The sequence below is a fragment of the Balaenoptera ricei genome, chromosome 2, assembly GCF_028023285.1.
Source record: "Balaenoptera ricei isolate mBalRic1 chromosome 2, mBalRic1.hap2, whole genome shotgun sequence".
Classification (NCBI taxonomy): domain Eukaryota; kingdom Metazoa; phylum Chordata; class Mammalia; order Artiodactyla; family Balaenopteridae; genus Balaenoptera; species Balaenoptera ricei.
The window spans coordinates 121,143,969-121,160,793 of NC_082640.1; the positions used below are offsets into that span (position 1 = coordinate 121,143,969).

At 35.9% G+C, this 16,825-nt stretch overlaps 1 protein-coding gene and 1 long non-coding RNA gene across 6 annotated transcripts in view; one reads left to right on the forward strand and one right to left on the reverse strand.

Annotated features, from left to right (window-relative positions):
- The window catches only part of LOC132359655 (uncharacterized), a 134,393-nt gene that overhangs the window by 58,386 nt on the left and 59,182 nt on the right, over window positions 1-16,825 (forward strand). The window contains exons 4-6 of the long non-coding RNA XR_009500896.1: window positions 6,561-6,728; window positions 10,140-10,228; window positions 10,765-10,850. This is a non-coding gene — a long non-coding RNA (uncharacterized LOC132359655). The remainder of the gene's footprint in view (window positions 1-6,560; window positions 6,729-10,139; window positions 10,229-10,764; window positions 10,851-16,825) is intronic.
- HEATR5A (HEAT repeat containing 5A) overlaps window positions 1-16,825 on the reverse strand; it is a 113,960-nt gene that overhangs the window by 12,844 nt on the left and 84,291 nt on the right. For all 5 annotated transcript variants that reach the window (XM_059914042.1, XM_059914039.1, XM_059914041.1 and 2 more), the window contains 8 exons: window positions 15,479-15,658; window positions 13,412-13,651; window positions 11,805-11,986; window positions 10,123-10,191; window positions 8,507-8,686; window positions 6,552-6,771; window positions 3,005-3,253; window positions 973-1,100 (listed from right to left, as the gene is read on the reverse strand). In XM_059914042.1, the coding sequence (XP_059770025.1) occupies window positions 973-1,100; window positions 3,005-3,253; window positions 6,552-6,771; window positions 8,507-8,686; window positions 10,123-10,191; window positions 11,805-11,986; window positions 13,412-13,651; window positions 15,479-15,658 (1,448 nt within the window). The remainder of the gene's footprint in view (window positions 1-972; window positions 1,101-3,004; window positions 3,254-6,551; window positions 6,772-8,506; window positions 8,687-10,122; window positions 10,192-11,804; window positions 11,987-13,411; window positions 13,652-15,478; window positions 15,659-16,825) is intronic.

A 16,825-nucleotide genomic window follows, 5' to 3' on the forward strand; every position in this document is an offset into this window, starting at 1 on the left:
TGGCTTTCTTTCATCTTTGAAAATAATAGTAAAACTGTCATTATGATACTTGTTTTAACATACAGAATAAACAAGCAGAAAAAGTTTAAAATTTATTCAAGTACAATCCAAGTCAGGCAGGAGCCTGATTAATACTTTAAACCTAATAAATGATAGTAGTAATAAGTTAAATAACTGTCTGTATAGAAAAGAAATCATACCATCCATTTTTCTTAACATCCAAGAGTCAATTTCATATACAATTCAATATACTGGTAGTACCTGATGCTAAGGGTGCCTGCCCAATACAGAGTTGCTCTTGGGAAAGCAGTTGAAGGAAGTGCCATTCTTTGTACAGTGATTTTTTTTTTTTTTTAAACATCTCTATTGGAGTATAATTGCTTTACAATGGTGTGTTAGTTTCTGCTGTATCACAAAGTGAATCAGCTGTGTACAGTGATCTTTTAACCATGGTCACAACTGGGTCTGATATTAGTGTCTGACTCCACCTACAGACTAGCCAGTTGTCTCTTAAAAAGACTTGGATAGAGAACTCAGCCAAGAGGAATACTACGTAACTGACAATAACTACGTGAACCAAGAAGAAACTCTCTCAGGGAAATGGGGTATAAGATACAGGTATATACGAAGAGCAGGGTGCACTGAAGCGGAAAGAGACAAAGACAGTATGATATAGAACCTTCCCATCATTGCAGAAAGTTCACACGAAGAGCTGCTACACGGGGTGGTTGGCTGGTGGCAGCAGAAATAAGCGCGGCAGAAGCAGAGACAGAAAGTGGCAGAAAGAGGCATGACTGCTCCTGGCTCAGCACAGTTGCTGATGCCATTTCAGTTCTGAGGCCTAGCTGTGCAGTTTTTTAGTTTCCTTTTTACTTCTCCGTGTTTACTGCCTATTCACTGTAGTAACCTGGACATGTTTCTGTTCCTGTTCCTTGAAATGTACAGAAACCAAACAAAAAAACGAGAAATCACCTGATCACTGCCAATTTTAGATCTGGGCCAAGGAACATCTAGAAGGGCCTGTAACGCATGTAAACAAGCAGTAATGCTTTCCATGGTTGCATCTGAACGTAAGGAACACAGAAATTCCACACTGATTCCTGTAGAAAGCAGAAAAAGAGAACGAGGCTTCTTTGAGATTCTTAGTTTATGAAGTTAAATAATTTTCTATTTTGATAAGATATACAAATAAACCTAGCAAAAAGGTAATGCAAATAAACCACAATGAATTTAAGACTAAACAATTAAGTGATAAGGCAATCTCTTAATAGTTTGTTTTTATCAACATGTACACAAATAATAATCTCAATTAGGCTTGCACACTACTGCAAAAATTACAATAAAATTGCACCAGAGAATTTAACACGTGGAGTTTCATAACTTTATTTTGACTAAAATTTATTGAGTGATTACCACGTATCAGGCATTGCACTTTAAGTATATATCATTTCACTCTCGCACTATCTGAGGAAGTAGGTACTATTATTACCACTCCTTTTAAGCACATAGAGCTTAAACAGTTTGCTAAAGGTCCATTACAAGGGGGCACACCAAGAATTTGAACTGAGGTAATTGTACTGCACAGCTTATGCCCTGCCAATCTTCATTATATAAAAGTTCATTTTTATCTTTTAAAATTTTTTTATTTAAAAAAAATATTTATTTATTTATTTGGCTGCACTGGGTCTTCATTGCCTCATGCGGGATCTTCGTTGCAGCATGCAAACTCTTAGTTGCAGCACGTGGGACCTAGTTCCCTGACCGAATTAGGGACCGGACCCAGGCCCCCTGCATTGGGAGCGCCGAGTCTTAGCCACTGGACCACCAGGGAAGTCCTAAAAGTCTGCTTTTAAAAAGCTCTCATCTCAAGGCAAGCGAAAACAAAATTTTAACATACCCAAGGATATAATAAATCCGGTCATGTTTGGCCTGGTAAGGAATAACAGAAGCTCTATGAACCATAAACCTTACTTAATTTAATCACTTGCCTTTATAACTCTCACATGTCATTTAAATCAATAACTTATTTATAGGTAATGATCTAATAAGCTGTTACCTCAGAACGAGGTAAGTATGAAAAACATTTATTCTAGAAACTCACTGTACCTAGAAAGATACTTCACTTTAAAAATGAAGTTCCAGGAAAGCCAAAAAATGGGTTAAAGTTCATAAATGTAAAAATCTCACTTATCTTTGACCTTAAATATTTGCTTGCAATTGTGTACCTGTGAGTATACTTTCTTTTTTTTTTTTTTTAATAAATCTATTTATTTTTACTTATTTATTATTTTTGGCTGTGTTCGGTCTTTGTTGCTGTGTGCGGGCTTTCTCTAGTTGCAGCGAGCGGGGGCCACTCTTCACTGCGGTGCGCGGGCTTCTCATTGCGGTGGCTTCTCTTGTTGCAGAGCACAGGCTCTAGACCGTGCAGGCTTCAGTAGATGTGGCACGTGGGCTCAGTAGTTGTGGCTCGTGGGCTCTAGAGCGCAGGCTCAGTAGTTGTGGCTCACGGGCTTAGTTGCTCCACGGCACGTGGGATCTTCCCGGACCAGGGCTTGAACCCGTGTCCCCTGCATTGGCAGGCGGACTCTTAACCACTGTGCCACCAGGGAAGCCCCGAGTATACTTTCTTGAACCTTGCAATCCTTGAGAATGGGGAGGGGGACACAACTCAGTATATTGCTATTTTTTATATACTGAGAAATTCAGAACATTTGTAGACCCTACACGGGTCTTTTAAAAAGCATGTGGAAAGAACTAGGCTTCTTTTGCAAATTTTACATACATTCAACTCGATGCTAAAGCCAGCCTGTAATGGCATTCTAGACTTAATATAATGAAATTTGCAATTTTATAAGATGTATACAAGCTTACTCACTTGTATACATCAAGGCTATCACTAATGCCTAATAAAGAATGAAGTAATAGCCACCAAGAGCTGATAGGCAGGGGGCACAATTCAAGAAAAACTCTGTAGTGTCAGAAGCTAGTAAGGTCTTTTACTGACCTAAAATAAGATGGAATCTCTCAGTGTAGACATCCTCAGGGGACTTTACTGGAGCCCCAGATGATGACCCCTGACACATGGAAGTTGGTGTTACAGGCCTTGAGAGATTAGGTGCTCCCTCATCTGGGTCAGCAACAACAAAGCCTGTGCTTGTAAGCCACAGTGCTGTAGCATGGAGGATAAACGCCCAGGAGTTGTAATAATGCGATTTTGCGTTTTCACTAGTCTCTGCTGTGTAGAAAGCACCACCTACAAAAAAGGGAAAGCAAACAGTTTCAGGAGGAATAAACGAAGAGATTAGCTCACACTACTACATTTTCCGTTTTATGTTACAAGATATAGACCATTTCCATCATCCCAAAAGTTCCTTTGTGACCCTTTCCAGTCAGTCCCCTACACCTCAAGGCAACTACTTTTTTTTTAAAATTTATCTATTTATTTATTTATTATTATTATTATTTTTTGGCCACGTTGGGTCTTCATTGCTGCGCGCGGGGTTTCTCTAATTGCGGCGAGCGGGGGCTACTCTTCATTGCGGTGTGTGGGCTTCTCATTGCCGTGGATTCTCTTGCTGCAGAGCACGGGCTCTAGGCACACGGGCTTCAGTAGTTGTGGTACGAGGGCTCAGCAGTTGTGGCTCGTGGGCTCTAGAGCGCAGGCTCAGTAGTTGTGGCGCACAAGCTTATTAGTTGCTCCTCGGCATGTGGGATCTTCCCAGACGAGGGCTCAAACCTGTGTCCCCTGCACTGGCAGGCAGATTCTTAACCACTGTGCCACCAGGGAAGCCTGGCAACTACTTTTTGACTTTTATCACCACAGATGTTTTGCCTGTGCTTGGACTTCACAGAAATGGAAAAATATCCAGTATGCACTTGTTTGTGACTGAGTTTTTTTCTTTTAATAAATTTATTTATTTTATTTATTTATTTTTGGCTGCACTGGGTCTTCGTTGCTGTGCGCGGGCTTTCTCTAGTTGCGGTGAGTGGGGGCTACTCTTCGTTGCAGTGCGTGGGCTTCTCACTGCGGTGGCTTCTCTTGCTGTGGAGAAAGGGCTCTAGGCACGCGGGCTCAGTAGTTGTGGCTCGCAGATTCTAGAGCACAGGCTCAGTAGTTGTGGCGCACAGGCTTAGTTGCTCTGCGGCATGTGGGATCTTCCCAGACCAGGGCTCGAACCTGTGTCCCCTGCATTGGCAGGCGGATTCTTAACCACCACGCCACCAGGGAAGCCCCCTTTTTTTTATGTTGGCCATTTTTAAAGTTTTTATTCGGGACTTCCCTGGTGGCGTGGTGGTTAAGAATCCGCCTGCCAATGCAGGGTACACAGGTTCGAGTCCCGGTCCGGGAAGATCCCACATGCCGCGGAGCAACTAAGCCCGTGAGCCACAACTACTGAACCTGTTTGCCACAACTACTGAAGCCCGCGCGCCTAGAGCCCGTGCTCCGAAACAAGAGAAGCCACTGCAGTGAGAAGCCCACACACCGCAAAGAAGAGTAGCCCTCGCTTGCTGCAACTAGAGAAAGCCCGCACGCAGCAACCAAGACGCAACACAGCCAAATAAATAAATAAAAATAAATAAATAATTTTAAAAAAAGTTTGTATTGAATTTGTTACAATACTGCTTCTGTGTCATGATTCGGTTTTTTTTGGCTACTAGGCACGTGGGATCTTAGCTCCCCAACCAGGGATCAAACCTGCACCCCTGCATTGGAAGGCGAAGTCTTAACCACTGGATCACCAGGGAAGTCCCTGTGACTAAGTTTTTGCTTAACAATGTTTCCAGAGATTCATCCATGCTGCTATGTTATCAATATTTTGTTATCAGTGATTTTATTTCTCCTGAGCATACAACTGTTGGGTCACAGGGCTGATGTATCCTTACAACTTTATAAGAAATTTACAGGCTAATTCTTAACTTTTTATTTTTAATCACAAAATATTTAAAAACAAATATGTGATGTGTATATGCGTGTTTAGAAGGTGAAAGATTTATAGGATATGAAGAGAAACCAGAGTATGTGTATGCATGTATAAAACAGATACCTATTTACCTATCTCCAAGATTAACATTTTGCCTTTCTTAAATCTCTTTCTTAAAAAACAAACAAACAAAAATCCCCTAAAACTTTGTACACCACTAATTCTTGCCCCTCCTTTTGTAACCACTTTCCTCAAGTCACTGTGAATCACTCTCATTATGGTCTTACACTTTCACTCTAGACGTTTGTATTCATAAATAATAGATGCTGTTATTTCGTGTCTGAGTTTACTTAAAAGGCCTCATACTGTGTGTATCCTTTTTAAACTTGCTTTCCCCCCAACACTATGTTTTAAAGATTTATGTGTCATTAACATTTGCTGATAAATTATGTCAATAAATCACTTTATTTCCATTTTGTTTCCATTTTTAATGCTATTGAAAGGTAAAAAGTACAATAAACACTCCACATATCTTTGTGTATAATTCCAATTAAAATTCTAACAGAACTTGATAGGCTGACCCTAAAATTCATAGCAAAGAGTAAAAAAATAATAGCCATTTTGAAATAACATGAAGATTAAAAGCAGCTACCAAATATCTAATCCATAAAATGCAATATTAATAACTGACTATAAAATTAGATCCCTAAGGGAATCTAAAAAAGAGTAGATATATGTATATGTATAACTGATTCACTTTACTGTACAGCAGAAACTAACACAACATTGTAAAGCAACTATACTCCAATAAAAATTAATTTAAAAAATTTTAAAAATTAAAAAATAAAATTTGATCCTTATCCTCATTCCACACACACAATATAAATTCTAGCTGGACTAAAGTCCAAAATGTAAAAAAGCAAAACTGTAAAGCTTATATTTCTTTATGACCTTAAGATACAAAGAAGTATCAGGCACTATACAAAAATCATAAACAACTGATTATATTACTTTTAAAAAGGTAAAAGAAAGAGCAAACTACAGGCTGAGAGAAGATACCTGCAAGATATGGAATCACAAAGGAATAGTATTAAACATATGTAAAGGATTAATAAGTCAGTAAGAAAATGTCAAATACTCAGTAGAAAATGGGCAAAGATTATGACTAGGTGATTTATGGAAAAAGAAACTTAAACGTCCCATAAACCGATGAAAAAAGATTCCCAATCAAGGAAATAAACCAATGAAACTCTTTCATACTCATCAGATTGGCAAAAATTATTAACAATGATAACATATAATGATGGGAAGATGTAGAAAAACAGAAGCACGTTGCTGTTTGTATGTAATGTATGTTGTTTGTATACAATGTATGTTGCACATACATTGTTGTAACCACTTTGGAGAGTGATTTGGCAGTGTCTTGTGAGGTAAGACGAGCATGCCTTATGACTTAGAGATTCAACTTCAGGGCCTCCACCCTGAAGCAACTCTCCCGTGCTTATTCTATGAATGAAAATTATTCTGGGAAAATGTTTCAGATAAACATTACCTGCTAACAGAGAAATTTTGAAAATACATGTTACTGACTGTCATTCTAGGGATTATGTAAATATTTTCCCCTCTTACCTTCAACAGGAAGCTGGGAGGCAAATTCTGAAGGCAAAGTTAGGAGAGCAAAATCCTGAAGCGCAGCAAGCCAGAGCCTACTTAATGTGCCAAGATCTGCGTGGACTAAGTCAAGCAGCCCATCTGATGAAATCGACCCGTTTCCGACACTTTCTTCTGAAAAGGTCGTCTTCAAAGGTTGTTTGTGGTTTTTATGTCTTTCTACAGCAATTATGTAGACCTGTATAAAGGTTACTTTATAAATAGGAAAATCTCGTACCTACTGAAAAGGTGTTACAATATTTTTATCTTGCTGAAGAGGCAGACTTACCTTGAGCCTGCCTCCTGGACTTAAAATGCACTGTGATACCAAGAAGGTATACATGTGTAACCACACACACAAAACTAGGGTAGAAAGATCTAAAAGCATTATCTTCAGTGAGATATACTGGGATAATAAACATTTGACAAATATGCTGCCACCTTGCAGTTTACAACCATGGCAGCTATAATTAAATGATCACGGCACTCTTTTTCACTAAGCCTAGACATGGCCTTGTAATCCATTTCAACATATGGCTACAGGCAGCCATCTCTGAATTGAAATAAGCTGAATATCTTCTTTCAATGTTACCACTAAATCACTATAAAAAGTTTAACTATATAGATTTAACATGGACTATAGAATGTTGAAGTATTCAACATAGTACATAACGTGTACTATCTCTTTATCCATAACTCCAAAATCCAAAAAGCTCTGAAAAAATCTAAGTTTGTGGGCAAATCAATCTGGTGGCAAAACACAAAAAAATTTATGTGAAGCTATTTATACAGTGTGAATATTCAAACATTTCACACAGATACATGAAAGTGTTTGATTACAGATTCTATGGTATTGTCCCAGACATCCTAGATGGATACATGAAATATGCATCCAAATTTTAAATCCCAAATATATCTGGCTCCAAGGATTTCAGATAATTATGGACCTCAATTACATGGAACTTGTTGGCTAGTCATTACTTTCACTAAGGAGAGAATAGGAGAAAGTAATGGCTTAAGCAAGAGTATAGAGATTCAAATTAGTACAAAGAACACTATATAAGCACAGAGTAATTTATAAAATAGGTTACAGAAATTACAGAATCTCTGTTTGCTCTACTAAAAGCATATGTTTAAAGCATTTAGAGTTGACTGCTAAAGATCATTAGATCCAACTTATTAAATCTAGGCAGAACTATTTCCTGAGATTTGTCAACACTAAATAATGACAAAAATAGACACTTTACAATCTTCTGATTTTAATTAGCCCTACTGAAGGAAACCCTTTCTTATATGTTGGTTAATTCTCTCAGTTGCAATCTGAGACTATACACTTCATTAAAGTGATATATGAACCAAGACTGGCCAAGTCTGGTAACTGCTGAAGCTGGATGACAGGTATATGTGAGTTCATTGTACTATTCTATTCACTTTTGTATATGTGTAAACATTTCCATCGTAAATTTAAAAATTATATAGCTTTCTTCCTGATTAGAAAAGTAAATAAAGAACAGTTAAGCACTTCCCTCTAAGATTTCTCTAATCTTAGGAAATAAAACAACTTACTTAATATTCAAGTCACTTTATGAAAGAGCACTAAAAAATATTAACATATGTGTTATAGAGTTGACAGAATATATGAGCAAACCCACATTTCCAATAATTCAGGTTTCAATAAAAGTTGATTTCCATTGGCTATTATTAAAGTCTCTCATGACTGCCCCTGCTTAAAGCAGCAGATAACAGACAACAGAGGGCACTCTAGAATCCTTGGCCAAAATATCAATTAGCATATAAATACATCTCATGTTGAAAGTCTTCTGTTAACCTTAAACATAGACTTATTTGTGTTTTAAATAGCTAACTTCAGTTTATGGCCTAAGATGTTTATTAACAACTTCCAAAATTCTAGTCATAAATTGAGAAGTACTAACCTCTGCCCAGGCTTTTAGCACAGCTAAGATCTCCATGGTAGAAGCACTTTCATTATATAAGTGACTTAGAGCTTCTTTTCCAACCTGAATTTTTGTTAATGATGCAACAAGCAACTGATGAACTCTTCGGAGATCATTAAGGTCACTTACAACTCCACTTGCTATCCAGGCACTGCAAACCTAGTTTTTTAAGAAAATCAAAGGCTATATTTAAGAATTATGAACACCCCCTTTGTGAGTTCAGCAAAGCTCACCCATATCTCGGGAATCTGGTCATTGAAATCATCTTGCTATCAAGAAACCCCAAGGGATACTGGTGATAATGATAGTCAAAGCCAGCATTTCAAAAGGGAATGAAGTCTTAAGGTTGAAAAAAGGAAACCGTTCTAATAAGTATATAAATCAGAGTTTCAGATGTTATTAACACAGTGAAATTAAGCCATGAAAGGCATCACTTTCATAAATGCTTGGATTAACATTTGAATTATATCTCCAATCTTGACTATTTCATCTTATTATTATTTTAAAATCAGCGATTAATTGCATAGTTAATTATTTTATCTTTCTTGAAAGATAAATTACCTACCATTTAAACCTCAATGAAGATTTTGATTCTTTTGAAGATATTTTTAATTTTTAAAACAAAACATCATTAATAATTCTCCAGTTCAAAAAGTTTACTCAATTATCAGAGGTTATCTATAAAGGTTTTCCTAGGTGTCACCATATTTCTCTTTTACTACAGAAAATTTATTTTTCTTTTATCATATATTTATTTAGTTTGCATCTCATTTCACAAAAGATTTCAAGTGGCTTACAGCGAGAACACATATAATAAAACAATGATAAATTAGACTCAGGACAACAGTTCACACACTTCTATGAATATTTGAAGGCACTCAAACATTTCCTAAATACAAATGAATTTAGAAATTTGAAAAAACTGAGTAAAATTATAATTAATTTGATTCACATCAGTTCTGCTTTTAATTATTTCAGGCCATTCAGGTCTGGATATTGAATGTCTGACAACCACACCAAGAAAAGCAACTATTTAAAATTGTATATTATATGGCTCTCAGCTATATGAAAAAAAGCTCAACCTCACTTGAAATACAAATCTAAACTATCCTGAGATACCCTTTTTACTCCATCATATACACAAAAATCTAAGTTTGACAACTCACAATGCTGCTGAGACTTTGGGGAAATAGGCACTTGCATACAGTGCTGGTAGGAGTTTAAATTGGTAAACTCCTGTAATATACTCTTTAACCCAGCAATTCAATTTTAGGGAATTTATCTCACAGATATGCTTAGACCCAGTGAAATGACCTATGCAGAAAGAAGGTCATTCACTGCAGCAGTATCCATAATAGCAAAAGACGAAAAAACCCATATTTCCATCCCTAGGGAGCTGGTGACATACCCATATATTGGATTACCATGCAGTTATGAGAAAGAAAAAGTTCTCTAAACTTAAAAAGCAAAGGAAAAGGGGCAACTGAGATTAATGGTTAGACAACTATAATGTAGAACCTTGGTATCGAATACTAACTGGAGAGCTGCTTCCTAAGAGAGGGTTTTTCTTAAAATTTATCTTTTTAACCATTTACCTGACATGCTTTGGCAGTGACGTCAGGTGGCGTCTCTGAGGTGAAGGCTGGTCTAAGTGCCGCTCCTACCTGGCAAGAAATTACAGGCTCATTCAAGCATCAAAAAGTAAGATAGCACAAATTTTTTCTCTTTAAAATTAGTTTTTTTAAAAATCAGTTATTTATAATAGGTATTATGAACACCTTTTGTTTTTGCCTGCCCAGCATATCTTCCCGTTTTTAGCTAAGTGCATCCGAGTTTTCCTTTGGGGAACCTTCTCTCTCCACAACTCTCAGCCCATGTTGTTGCTATGGAGTTGTGAGCACTCTCTGGCTCCAGGGACCCACACTGGGATAATGAAAGCTCTCCTGAGGACATCTGCTAGGAGTACCAGGAAAGAAGCGCTCTCTTTAAAAGACTCTGGATGCTAAGAGAGCCACCTTGATACCACTTGGAGAGGGCAAACTTGAGAATAAAGCCAGTGCAGAAGAAAGCAGATCATTTCTATCATTTGCAATTTTAAGAGGATTAAAAATATAACAGAGCTCCCCTTAAGTAAGTTGAATTATAATATTTTAGTCTAACGTGATTAGTTGTATCTAACTCCTGTCCCTTCCTTTTGCTCTTTCCCTAAACACACATTGGCATTACCTGCTGGGAAGATGTGATGGAGCCTGCTGACCAACTGGGGAACTGCTCTAGATTCCCTAACTGCCAGCCATCAGAAGCTGCCTTTGAATCATGAGAGGTATCCTTGGATGAATGCTACTGAAGGATTACATGTGATGTGTGTGATAGAATATGTGATGATTTTGTTATCTTCCTTGTTCCTCCTAGGCTGCTCAATGCACCAGTCAAAAAAACACCAGTTAAAAAGCTTACAGAACCAGTAATAGAAACCTGAATTCTTTTCCAAGTCTAGGGGAAAAAAAGGAGGTTATATCTAGACTAGGAGTAATAATTTGAAGATGAAACCGGCATGTAGCCTAAATGGAATGTTTATTAATGATTTGGTGTTATCTTAGCTTATTTGGATATTTTGTAAAGAATTTCATTATCAAAGACCTTTGGACTTCCCTGGTGGCGCAGTGGTTAAGAATCCGCCTGCCAATGCAGGGGACACGGGTTCGAGCCCTGGTCCGGGAAGATCCCACATGCCGCGGAGCAACTAAGCCTGTGCGCCACAACTACTGAGCCTGTGCTCTAGAGCCCACGTGCCACAACTACTGAAGCCCGTGTGCCTAGAGCCCGTGCTCCACAACAAGAGAAGCCACCGCAATGAGAAGCCTGCGCACTGCAACAAAGAGCAGCCCCCGCTCGCAACAACTAGAGAAAGCCCGCGCACAGCAATGAAGACCGAACGCAGCCAAAAATAAATAAATTTTTTTAAAAAAAAGAACAATACCTATCCCACAGGGTTATTGTTAAAGAGTAACTTAGCAAATGAATATTAAAAAAAAAAAGCCCTTTATTCCCCCAAAATTACCAAAAAGGTTTTAATTATGAAAATTAACCTTTAGCATTATAAAAGACCTGTTTTATGTATTATTTTGCTTTTACATGACGATTTCTTCTTTAAACATATACTGATTATACTGGTGATATATTAGCAGAGACACATACTCATTTACGTATTAAAAGGTGACATGCCAATTAGTTTCACTTTTAATAATAATAAAGTTCTCTAGTAGAAAGAGCTTACATTGGCTTGATACTGTTCTAGAATCACATGACCTGGAAACTCTGGTTCTGGAATAGCTGCAAATCGCCGAATAACAACTAACAGTGTTTCAAGGCCAGAAAGACGGAGCTGATCACTGTGATCTGTGGCAGCCATAAAAGCCATGCGAATTAAGTCAGCAAGATGTAGCACCAAAAAGTCATCTGCAATATTAAAAAAAATATATCTTATTAAGAAAAAGAATACGCTGGAACTAAGATTTATGTTAAGTGATCATTTTTCCTCCTTTTAATTTCATAACCTAGACTTTCTTTCAAGTACTTCTGATTTGATTTACATTTTACTGTTTGTTAAATACAGACTTTAAAGCTGGTTTTACTGTACCAGTGCAAATACTCACATACAAACAACTATCCCAAAGCAAGTAATTATACAGCTATGCAAAAACAAAGGCAGAATTAGCATCCTTTAAATGAGTACTAATAGTACCTTCAATAAAAATTTTGTTCAGACTTTCTGATAAAAGTACATTAGAATGTACTTAGGAGACTTTGGGTTTTGATGAATTAGGCAGTAATTTAATCATCCTCTTTACATCAAGTTGAGGCTAAAAGGCCTAATGTCCCTTTAAAAAAAGTTTTATGTGGTTCTTTATATGGACTACATTACCTTACTTTTTTGCATGTCCTGCCACACACACAAATGATGGGAGCATAAAAATATTTCTAGCTGTGAAATTATAAATGATAATTCCTTTCACGCCTACAACATATTCTTTGGTATAATAATTCTACTGGGGAGAGACATAAGACAATCATTTAACACTGTTCCAACAATAAAATGTTTACAGGTACAACTAACCTTTACCTAAAAAATATGTGAGACTAAGTCAAAGAAGTATACTAGTTATAGGTCACACTGAAGAAACCAACTCATCTTAGTAAGTGCCAATTACAGTTTTAACTGGGAGCACAGGAGTCAGTAAGCACCTATAACACACTAATTTTATACCTATCAGAATAGTGTTCATCACAAATAAGAGACTCAATAAATGCTTGCTTGAAAAACAATTAAAATATTAATACCTAATTCACACTCTCAGACTGACAATAACAACATCTTGCCTTATGATTCTTTTGTCAGGTAAAGGATATTTCCAAGGCACTGAGATATGAGCATTGAGTCTTTGAACATATGTGCTTAAGTGATTTTAAAAAATTAGACATTAAACCATAACCCACAGGCATTTAGGTAAAAATAATAAAACCGAACAATAAAAGGTCAAAATGGTCTTACAACACGGTTTACTTTACATTGAGATAGACTTAAATGTTTTCTAGGAAATATCCGTGAAACCAAAACAATCTATGAGCAAAACTGCTCTAAGTTACCATTCAGAAAATAAAATTTAGAAAATAAAATTTGGGAACTAGCTAATGTACATACTACTTTCCAAGAACATGACTATTCTCTATAAACTTAATATATCACACATGTCCACTAAACAAAAGTGAATGAGAATTTAAGAAGTTTAATCATTAAAAATGTATTTGAACATTAAAAATACACTATAGGCAGAGAGCATTTCAATGTATATCATTTGGTCTTTTCATTATTATGCCACTTACTTCTTGAATCCCTTTTTTTCATTTCTTGTGCTAAAGCGATGTCAAAATGTGCACTGTGTGCATTCTCACACTGGTTAATTATCCTGCAGACACATTCAGCAGCAAAGACTCTTGTAGCCCATCGCGGATTGGTAAAAGGATGAGGTCTGCCATCATTTCTGATGGTCAGAACTGAGGCATCATCCCCTTTATCTCCTTCCTCTTCTTGCATTGTATCCACACAAGTTACAGTTGTAAAATCTTTTATCAAGGGAGAATACACATAATTACAATCAGTTGGAAGATATATTATTTATAAAGGGACACAATGACTTCAAGTACAGACTAGAATTACTGTTAATCAAAATGACTACTAATAACAGTGGTATCTAAAGAAATGCTAAAAAAACTATTCTTAAAAAATGACAAAGTTGTTAAATTATATTTAAAGCGAAAACTGAACATGATACTAGAATAATTATCAATCCCCTGTATGTAGATGGATATACTTAAGGAAGCTCAGAATTCCCTAGTAGGGAGTGTGGTGGATAGAACTAGAGATGTTGTTTTAACACTGGGGCCTTGAATGAATTTAAGAAGGTTCCTGAACCCACTAAAAATGTCCAAAAATATTTTTCTCAGGACAGACCCATTGCTGTAATTACAGTCTCAAATTGTCCTGATGGCCAGAGCCATTAAGTAGTAAATTATTTCCCCTTAATATTATACTAACTGCTAACTTATTAACTCTGTTTAACTCGACTTAAATTGGAACTTATGCTTTAAAGCAAACCAACTTGTTTTTCTTAAATTATCTTGTCTGTCAACATTTTTTGAGTGTGATACAATAGATAGCAATGATGTTACAAATAAAGTTAAGGCAAACTCCTGCCTTAAAACTGAGAAGTAAACAGAGACTGAAATGTGTGTTTTCCTAATAAGAAGGGATAGAGGCAAACTACAAAGGATAAAGAATAAATGGTGAAATAAAATTGAGCTATTAAAAATTTTTAAAAAGATAGGTAAGATACCAGAAAAGTATAATCAACCTATCTATGCACATATATTTTTTTCTTTTAAAGAAGTCCTTCTAAGTTCTTCAGTAGTGGGGATAGAGGAGAACATTAAAGAAGGAAAACATGTAGAGCATAATGGTTGAAAGAGCAGGTATAAATCACTGGAAGAGTACCAACAAGAACAGAAGTAGACAGAGAAGAATATTAAAAAAAAATGCCAGAAATTTTATGGTACCTTAAAAAATGCCAGAAATTTTATGGTACCTTTCTTCCTTTCACATAACTTAACTCAGAGACCAAAGCTACATTAAATTATAAGGCTTAAGTAACTGAGTTGAGAGCTACTGAAATATTATGAAAAGTTAGATTTTAAAGTCATGTAGGCTAAGGTTTGAATACATCTGTGTGTGTCTTTGGGAAAATTACTTAACCTTTCCAAGTCTTGTTTTGTCTCGTGTAAAATGGAATAATACTGCCTACTCATAGGATGGTTAAAGGATTAAATCATATAAAATATGTACAGTACCTGGAACAGAATTGGTTTCTATCCTCTTTCTTCCTCATTTATTTTCTTAGTCCAGGATATAAATTTTAAAGACTCTAACACACTTTCTCACTAATAATTATCTTGTACTAACAAAAACATTCGAGAAATAACACTATATTTTAAATGAACATTATTAAGAGTATAGAAACTGGCTTGCTCAAAATGTCATAACTTTTGGTGAGTTTTCTATTAAGTTGATTTGAGGCAACACCTCAAATATTTCTCATATGTATGAAAATAAATGATGGGGCTGCTGTAAGTTAGGTCATCCCTTTTATAGCATAAATAACAATTCTAATTTTTAGTTTGTTTTTCACAGGAAAGTCATATAAGACAATTATAAGAGAAAAAAAAAGTAGGCTTTTAAGTGTTGGACTTCAACACTAGCATTAGAATCTCCATTAAAGAAAACAACAAGCAATTACAACCCAAATATCCAGACTGATAAATTGTCACTAGCAAACAATTTTATATATGCTTTTACTTTTAATTTTATTATATTGGCTGGTAATCACCAATACTTACCAGCTGATGCAGCGAGTACATCTTTACAAAGCTTTAACCAAAAGGAGAGTTTATCCACTGCCATAGATGTGAGCATATGGTTTAATGTCTCTTTGATATCATGGCATAATCTCCCATCTGTCTCTTGGTCAAGTAAGGTCAGTAAGGCCCCTTCAAGGCCCACTTCTCTGATGTTAGCATCTGACAAGAAGAAAATCGATGATCTAAGTAATACAGAAAACAAAACTGCCATATGAGAAGCACACACATTCAGTAGTTATTAAAATATTACATGCAAATATATTCTAAAGAACTAGTCCAAATATTGCACCTCAACCTACTGAGGTCTATTTTAGTTCACAATTCAAGTTTGGTAATTATTCACAACACTGCAAAGTTATTTTTTATGCAATGTCATTGAAAGATAAATCTTTATTAAGAGTTAACTAATATGTTTTCCTTAAATTAGGTAAACACTTAAACCCAATTAGCATTCAATACTTATAAAAATTTATACAATGTTTCTTGGTATGATTATTTTATCTTCTCTTTAAAGTTAATTCAAATAAATAATCATAATTAAGTTTTACTTATTCTGGTACAAAAGCTTTACATTTATTAACATGAGAGTAAAACTCAGACAGAAAACAACTATTGTATGGAGAACAGTGTTTAATTACTGCAACTAAGCTACAGTGGATCTAAAGAAGACTATTGAATTAATATAAATTACTACACAGTATTCTCACTGCAAAGTAATAAATCATCTCAAAAAAGAAATATAAACCTTGATCTAGTGTCTATTTCCTCTAATTCTGAAAATGTCAAAAGAACATATACATTTTCTCTTGAAGATTTAACTCATTTGGCAATTATGAAAGCATTTAGTTCTAAAGATTATGCTACTATTTTAAAAGAGGAGTTATCTTTTAAAGATCAGAAGGAGGAGGTAGAAATGTTTCTGATTAGGAGTCCGTAAGTCAGAACAGCCCAATGTAATGTGTGAGTCATGACCGGATCATAAATTTGGATGGGGGTGAGAGGGGTAGGAAAGAGTTTATAAAGGACTTTTTTTTTTTTTTTAATAATGGGAAATTTGTGTGAGGACTGTACATTCTATGAAGCTACTAAATTAATGTTGATTTTACTAGGTATGGAAATAACATGTGGTCATGTAGGAGAATATCCTTGAAAAATGCAAATAAGTATTTAGGGGTGAACCATCATGATGCCTGCAACCTGCTTTCAGATGGTTTGGCACGAGGTTTGTGTATGTGTGTATATATACTGAGAGATATATAAAATGAGTGTCATAAAGATAGTAGGTGAACCTATGTGTTTGCTGCACATTTCTTTCAACTTTTCCAT